The 9,106-nt window shown below is 36.6% G+C and overlaps 1 protein-coding gene across 1 annotated transcript; it reads right to left on the minus strand.

Annotated features, from left to right (window-relative positions):
- Positions 1-5,962: 5,962 nt before the first annotated feature.
- Positions 5,963-8,896, minus strand: LOC117298947 (E3 ubiquitin-protein ligase MSL2-like). The gene has a single exon (XM_033782334.1). It carries the CDS (start codon positions 8,710-8,712, stop codon positions 7,408-7,410), a length of 1,305 nt encoding a protein of 434 aa, XP_033638225.1. The 5' UTR covers positions 8,713-8,896; the 3' UTR covers positions 5,963-7,407.
- Positions 8,897-9,106: the final 210 nt, after the last annotated feature.

Here is a 9,106-nt window from a genome sequence, read left to right on the forward strand (position 1 = left end):
ATTATTATTATTAAAATATTATAAAATGTACTTTTCGAAACAGTACGATTGTGTAAGCCTGTGCGTACAATGACGTCACGGAGGGGTTTTAAATGGATGGAATTTTAAACGTTCAGATCACGAATTTTCAAGCCGTTTTTTATTTAGGCTGGCGGTCAAATCTGCTTTCAATGCTTCAGGCCATGCCATTAGTCATCCAATATGGTTGGAGAACATGCGTGAATGCGATCGTGCCGAGACCATCCGAGTTTTATTTTGCTAATAGAATGGCCAGAGATTGAAAACCTTAACAGACTCTCTCTCCCTCTCTCTCCCTCTCCTTTGCACAGTTCCAAAGATCAGGCAATTAATAGCCGGTTGAAAGCACGATAAATCTGACCATTTGATCGTGGTCTCATGTTTTATAGGTTTGCGATGAGGAGGGTTTCAGCTATAGAACGGTGGCGGTGCTCAGATACTTCTGAATTAATTGTATCCGAACGAGCTCATCTTCTATTCATTCATCGGTGATATCGGACTATGCATAATTATTCAGTCACGATCGTAATGGATTCTGAACTGATAATTTGACGGGGTGCTTATGGATGGGGCTTCATTGGAGGCAGCTTAATTTTCAGTAATATACTCCCAATATATATTATAATTGAGATAAAGTTACTGCAATTCAGATCGATGTTCTCCGAAATGTAGCCAGTGTAGCTTTCTTGCCTGCCAGAAAGGACCTGGAATGTACAATGTCACTGTCCACTGTCTTTAAACGAAGGTTTACACACGCACATCGGACAGGGCAAATTAAAGGCAGTGGACACTATTGGTAATTATTCAAAATAATTATTAGCATAAAACTTACTTGGTGACGAGTAATGGGGAGAGGTTGATTGTATTAATATTGTGAGAAACGGCTCCCTCTGAAGTGACATAGTTTTCGAGAAAGAAGAATTTGATTTCGAGACTTCAGATTTAGAATTTGAGGTCTCGAAATCAACCATCTAAACGCACACAACCTCGTGTGACAAGGGTGTTTTTTCTTTAATTATTATCTCGCAACTTTTACGACCAATTAAGCTCAAATTTTCACAGGTTTGTTATTTTATGCATATGTTGAGATACACCAAGTGAGAAGACTGGTCTTTGACAATTACCAATAGTGTCTTTAAGCTGTATACAAAATCGTGCCTGCAGGAAGTCCATGGCTCTGTGGTTTGCCATCTTATTCATTTGACGTAACAGGTTACACAGAAAATAGCAGGAAACGAACTAAAAATACCTCCTACGACGGTCCCTTGCTTTCTCTAAAGCTAGGAACAAAATTAAGAAGTAGTTTCTACACCCCCCCTCCCCTCCTTATATAATAAGTGTCATCTCCATCAAGTCGCTAATCAACTCACATATAAATTAAAACATATGGGACAATTCCATAGAGCTGCTTAAACAAAAACTTAATTGGCTAAGCACAACAAAGGTGTGCTTACCTAAATATTGTTACCAGCAAAACTACTTTGTCACATGTAAATTTTGTAATTGGTATCCTGCTCATCTGCTAAGCAGAAGAATATTAAGCAATATTTTATGCCTAAGCAGCTTTATGAAATTGGGTCCTGATCTAAATAAATATATAGGGCTAATCAGTGTCACTGAAAAAAACCCTTCATTGGTAAATGATTGACACCTTTAGATTAATCTTTGCACCTAATATTAAATAAATGCCTTAAAGGCACTGGACACTTTTGGTAATTACTCAGTATAATTTTTAGCATAACAACTTACTTGGTAACGAGCAATGGAGAGCTATTGATAATAACAAAACATTGTGGGAAATGGCTCCCTCTGAAGTAGTTTTTATTTTAGAAAGAGGTAATTTCTTACTCAAATATTAAAAGATTTTAGGTTGAAAGCACACAAACTTGTGCAACAATGGTGTTTTTCCTTTAATTATTCTCTTGCAACTTCGATGACCAGTTGAGTAAAAATTCAAATTTGTTTTATTATGCGTAGGTTGGGATACATCAAGTGAGAATACTGGTCTTTGACAATTACCAAAGATGTCCACGGCGCTTTAAATATTTAGACAAATATTTTTCATTTTCTGGGAGTGCTAATGCAATCTCGGGGTGATGGTTGAATGCTGACTGAGGTCGACTTGGGATTACAATGTAATGGTTTCACCACCTGGTCAACTCGTCACTGGTTAGCTTATGTTGTTATGAATCAAGGGTCAATTTAAAGGCAACTGGACACTATTGATAACTACTCAAAATAATAATATTGTTAGCATACAAACTTACTTGGAGAGCAATAATTATGGAGAGCTGTTGGTAGTGAAAAACATTGTGAGAAAGAGATAATTTCTTACTCAAATATTTCACTTTTCTCTTCATCATGCAACTTTAAGCCATAATTTTCACAGGTTTGTTATTTTTATGCAAAATGTGTATACCAAGTGAGAATACTGGTCTTTGGTTTGAATTTATTTTTAATTTTAATGGTTTGGAAGGTGCTAAAATAAAATAAAAACACAGATTATAAATATAGACTAGTCCTAGAATCATTCATTGTCCTTTCGTTTAGTTATTTGATTTTATTTATTGCTTATTATAATTTCGGTGTGTGCTACAACAGCAAGAATACTAACAGTCGAAGCAATACAACCAAAATAAATGCATAATTTGAGAAGCAATTAACACCGACAGTTTATCCTTACCCAGTTAGCAATTAAAAATTATTTCATTTCCTCATAATTGTGAACCCTGCTTTTAAACCAATCCCCATATACCCGGAAATACACCATCGACCGAACCATTACACTGATGTAGTCTCCCATACAAGCAGCTGACATGACCTCAACTCAATCAATAGATTTAAAATCAGATTATTCACGTTTAAAATAGAGAAAATTAACGACTTTAAAAACGACTACATGTGTACTACACCGCTGTGTGTTGACGCAATGACATTCCACAAAAATTTATAAATAATAAAGCTGAATGACGGTTTTCCCTCGAGAATACTAAATATTTATTCACCAGCAACGTTTTTGATGTGTGGATGATGTTTGTTTTATGAGCCTTTGCTGCAAATGGTGGCTTGAAAATGATTTGAAAATCTGCAAAATATGACATCATATTTAATATCTATGAGCATTGAACAAAAGCAGTTTAGCTATCTTGTGCACTTTCACTTGTGCAGCATGCAAGACGAACTATCAAATGAAAATTATTTTAAGTGATTGGACATTCTATTGTGATGAGGACTGAGTCTTGTTTTTCCTTCGCTCAAATCAATAAACAAGTCTTCATTTGATGAGAAAATTTACCCCTTTTGTAAAAAAGTACAATCGTTGTTAGTTTGGTTCTGCTTTACTCTTTTCTTGGGTGATATTTCATCCTTGTGAAAAAAAAATGCGAGAATTTTCATCGAGCACTAATGCTGACCTACATACACGTCAAGATGTAGGCTTTGGTAAAATTTTCAGGCAAATTAAACTTTAAAAATAATCAAATTTTTCCCAAGAACCAAAACAAGACCTCTTAAAGGATATCAGACCGAACAATAATAGGAAGAATACCATACAATGCCTTTCTTATCATGATCAAGATTTATAGGTAAGACGAGAAAAGGTTTATTGTGCGTTTTTTTTAATCAAATAAAATCCGAAAATTTGTTGACAACTATAACATTTGCTGGGTAGGGCTTCTCGTTTTTATAAAGGTCAGATATCTTAAATTCATAGAAATAAAAATAAAATAGCCGCTACTGCGAAATGTGACCTCACTGGCCGAATTCATTAAAGACTTATTTTTCATCGGCTTGCCAGCTCTTCTCACCCTCCCACCTTAAACAAACCTTTAATTATTGAGCGATATCTCCAGACAAGGGGAATAAATTGCCTCACAAAATGCAAGATAATAACCATTTAAGCATGAACGCAAACGTTGCCATGGAAACGGTTGGTCATCAAAAGGAGTTACGGACTATTTTCAATATCGAATGACGCAATGAAATTCTATGGGGAATTATCACAGAGGTGGAAAAAAAAATTAATTTCCCTTTTTTTTGCTGGAAAAACAGCAAACTTCGGAAAAACAAACTCCATCTAAAAGCTTTTCTATCTTTAAGTATCGGTTGGGTGATACGTTTCAAAATGTAAAAAATAAAGAGTAAATAGAGGAAAATAAATGTGTAAAAATAATTATGAAATAGCTTAAAGGCACTGGACACCAATAGTAATTCATCAAAAAAATGGTTAGCATAAAAATGTACTTTGGAACTGGCTATAGAGAGCTTTTGATAGTATAAAACATTGTTATAGAAACGGCTGAAGTAACGTAGAGGTAATTCTCTACTCAAATAATATGCATCTGAAAGCACACAAAGTAATGCGACAAGGGTGTTTTTCTTTCATTATTCTCTTGCAAACTCGATGACCAATTGAGCTCAAATGTGATGTTTGGATGTTTGGATACACACATGTTGGAATACTGGTCTTCGATAGTTATCAAAGTTGCCCGACGCCTTTAAATTTCAGCTGCCTCGTTAACGACTGTTATAACGCATAGTAACCACACAATAAAACAAACATGGAGGGGACTGAACTCAAAATAAAATTGCGGCTTTCAAATTTTTATTAGTTATGGTGATTTTAAATATTATATACTCCACTTCCCTCTAATGTACAATTAAGTTTTTTCCTTTTTACAGAAATTACAGGAATTTGATCTTCAAATAGAAACTATTTTTAGTACATTCTATGCTAAAGAAACAAATATAGCTATACTTGCCGAACGGATTCATTTTGAACAAACTATTACTTTTTGGAAAATGCTTTGCAGTTTTGGGTGATGTGAAAACAATGAACTCTTGTTGTCCAACTTTTCAGAAACAAGGAAGTGATTTCGTAGATAAATAACCAAAATAAGGAAATTGGTTTGAGATATTTCAGTTTCAAGCAACACTTATTTGCATATTATTCAACAGGGTATGAATAATTAAAGGTCAAGTTTTGTCCATCACAAAAATTGTTGTCTTAAAAATATGTTTACCATTCTTTGAAGAGGACGCATATTTTTCAGAGCTTTATTGTTCAAGATAGGATTTATTGACATAAAATTCGAGATTGGTTCATTTTTTAAAGATATTTATTCAAAAATGTATGTCTATAAAAGACATCAATGGGAAAACACTATTACATGTATTATTATTTTCCATTTTAAAGGTACAAAACAGGATTGGTAGAGCTGACAGAATAGTGATATCAGTGTAATTTTTGTGCGATACATGCGACAATTTTGGCTTAATGTGCGAGTCGTGAGTAAAAGTGAAAAAAACATAAACAATTGTCACCAAACCGTCATTAAACTAGTTGTACCAACCGAAATCAGATGTGTTTTTTAGATTTTCAGATACACTTTTCTCGAATATGTTTTCATTTCAGAGAAAATATTACGCAGAAAAAATGGTTTCAGTATGAGCTTTATAGTCAGTGAGCATAGACTTAAATTTTAACAACAATGTGTTTTCATCTTAACCAATCCTGTATAGTACCTTTAATAACAACATTCCGAATCATTGATACGGCTGTTGCTAATGGCGTTGCTATAATGACCGAGACAAAGTCACTACCACTAGATCGGAAACGGCTTAAAGGGAGGGTACACGTTTGGTAATTGTCAAAGACCAGTCTTCTTACTTGGTGTATCCCAACATAAGCACAAAATAACAAGCCTGTGAACATTTGGGCGAAATTGGTCATCGAAGTTGCGAGAAAATGATGAGAGAAAAACCACCCTTGTTGGATGATTTTGTGTGCTTTCAGATAGGAATAAAAGACTTCTGGCTAGAAGTCTTTTATTACTTTAGTGAGAAATTACCTCTTTCTCAAAATCTATGCTACTTAAGAGGGAGTCATTTCTCACAATGTTTCATACTATCAACAGCTCTCCAATGCTCGTTACCAAGTCAGTTTTTAAGTTAATGTTTGTTTTGAGTAATTACCAAACGTGTACCTTCCCTTTAAATCAAATTGTTGTTTTCTTTGATTCGGGAAGTGTAATACTTAAAAATACAGGGTCAGGGGTTACATCCGATCATTATTTTGAATGGAAAATGTGAACAATTTAACAGGAAAAAGACTGAACCATAAAAACCAAGACAACAGTCAGTTTCATCGTTGTATAAACACTTATTAAAGAGTGAAAACTTTCTATTAAAAAAATTACCTTCAAAAGAGAGAAAAATTCAAAAACATAAGTGAAAATTTTTCTTTGTTTGGTCGACATTTTTTAATCAAAATATTTTATTTTTAGTTACAATCCCCAGCATGTTAATTGAGAAATATTTAACATGTTTGGTACAAAATTTGTTATTGTTTTAGCCTTGGTGTTTCTCTTTAAATCAGTCCAAAAATTACAGGACTTTTAACATTAGGGTACTTTTGGGAAAACTTCAGTGAAAATATTAAACAACCTTTGTTGTACTTAAATATACTTTAACAAAGTTTTACAAACTGATTAATACAAGTACATGGGCCATATAGTGATTAAAGGGGTGGGGTTTCGGGGGTAGGGGAGGGGCCTCCGTTCCAGAACATCAAATACACCCGAACAACAAACATGTACAATTAAACCGCCTACAACCATCCTCTGCTTTAAAGCAGTTAAATGAAAAATATGTCTCATTAGTAATGTACACCAGATACCCGTAGCAATACAATTTGAAGAGAATAAGATAATACTAAACAAAAACATTTGAGCCCAATTTCACAAAGCTGTCGAGCAGAATATACTGTAACAAGTATCAAATTTCTTTGCTAAGCAAAGAAATGAGTAGGGCACCAGCCGCAACAATGTCAACTTTATGTAATTTTTATTGGCAACTTTCCTGTGCTTAGCAAGTTGTTGTGCTTACGGGCTTTATGAAATTGGGCCCAGGGCTGACCCTTTTTTCTTTGAACTTTTTGGTTGCTTAGCAAGAGAAGTATTAACTAATTGTTTATGGCCAAGAGAAGTTCAGTGCAAGATTGAACTTTGACCTCTATGCTTTCTAATAATAGCTCCAATGTAATACACACAGGGTCTTCAAGTGTGCAGTTTGATGTTTTAATATTATTCCCCCCTTGTACCAGGAGATGCTGAAACTCAGATCTTAAGTCTGTTTGAATTTTAACTGACTTTTTATGCAACCCCTTATTTGACTCAACATACGCATCAATCATTTACACTGTTTGAAAAACGATTGACCTCTTAGAACACCATGTTTGAATCAAATAAAGTGTTGTTCATTTCACTAGTTATGCAGATGGCAATATTTGTGTACTAATTTTTTTCTTAAACAAATATTTCCATTAGGATATTTTCAACCAACCAAAGATTTCCACAATTAAAAAAAAAAGTTTGTCATAACAAACTGTTGTTAATAATCCGAAGACTGCTCACTTGGTGACGCCTTTAACGGGTTCTTGCATCCTTTACAGCGACATTTCAAACAAGCAATTTCGGACACGAAGCAAGGACATCTATGCCCCTGACATGTGTTGAGTCCAGGGAACTTCCCCCCTGTGCCACACCTACACCCCTCCTTGATTTCAAGCTTGCGCCCCGCCTTTAAAAGCTTCGCTCGATGGCCCGAGATGATGAGTTTCTTGGGTGTGTTGGACAAGGCATTAAGGTCTAAAACCCCATTTGAGGTCGGCAATCGAGATGAACTTGTGGAGGATGCTAGCAGGCGGGTTTTCGACCTCCTCTGATATTTTCGTTTGACTTTAGCAATATTCAACCCAGGATGGATAGGTTTACTCTGTGAATGGTGACCCAACTCAAGTCTTTTCTTCCGTTTAATCTTGATCTTTGGGGAGGATTTATTATCCGAGTTTGGAGATATGGTCACTGAGTATTCGTCCAAGCCACCACCTTCCACTGTATAAGGCTCAGCTTCGGTACCGTTCACAGCATCCGTTCTGGCGGTGTGGTTCACAACACGGCGCACCTCCCCCGTAACTTCCGGGTTGGTGATGGCCACACTGCCCCCTTCAAGATGACCGTTCTGCATGGCGTTATTACTCGCTGCTGGGGTCGAATTCATACTGGCTTTGGCCAGATACTCTACAATGTTAAACCCTGAGATATCCTGAGACCTACTGCGTTCATAATGGCTATCATTTATGGCCATTCCCTCCTGTAAAATCGATAGTCCGGAGCTGTGACTGTTCGTCCCTCCATTGGCACCGACCAGGTTCCGTGCTATCGGCGTATCCGCGATGTACTCGCATAATTTCTTGTAACACGAAAGCAGGATTTGCAACTGTTTCACCTCAGTGAAGAGACTGTAATCTTTACACCAGCTACATGAAGGTTTTAGGAGCATTTTGCCGCCTAGGCAGTTGCGACAGACGAAGTGTTGGCAAGTTGAGTTACCTGGTCCCATAGGGTCGCTCAAAAGCCCAGCGCACACACAGCAGGAAAGTGACTGGCGTAGGTAGGGCAGTCGACGGTACAAATCACCCCAAGTGTTTGGGTCGTTATGTTCAGCCTGGAGAATATACCGGCACGTAGACACGTACAATGTTGTAGCGTTCATTTTGCTACTGGATAGCTGAAAATCAACTCCAAAATGTGGCCGTGGGACCCCCTTTCGGCGCGAGAACTCTGCCACTTCATCCAGGAGAAAATGAAAAACTACACTCTGCACAAAAAATACTACACTGCTGACATGATGCATTTACACACACACTACTAAAAAACGATCGATGTTTACTGGCAGTGCTTACGTCACGAAGAGCTGACCTTCCTCAATTTAGTTGGTTACACACAACCCAATCGCGTCAGAAAATCACACACTGGTGCCCGCCGGATGCTTTGTATACATAAATAGGCGCGGAGGCTGTCTGGTACCCGTCCATGACTTAAGCGTGGGATATATATAACTTGAATCCAGACTATATTTTGGAGGTCAAAATTGGCGATAATAATGAGAATAATGAGAGTTCAGCCGTTCTGCTTCACTGACCTAAAGGGGCGGGGCGTAAACGCTTGAGTAGGTTGTAGTTTAGCCTTGACCATTTCATTATTCAGACCTTTTTATTTGAATGAAAGGTTTAATATAAATCATAATA

This window comes from Asterias rubens, chromosome 13 (genome assembly GCF_902459465.1).
Source record: "Asterias rubens chromosome 13, eAstRub1.3, whole genome shotgun sequence".
Taxonomy (NCBI): domain Eukaryota; kingdom Metazoa; phylum Echinodermata; class Asteroidea; order Forcipulatida; family Asteriidae; genus Asterias; species Asterias rubens.

Bases quoted from the DNA above. Each gene is read 5' to 3' on its own strand.
- LOC117298947 (XM_033782334.1), bottom strand. From the start codon at position 8,712: ATGCATCATGTCAGCAGTGTAGTATTTTTTGTGCAGAGTGTAGTTTTT.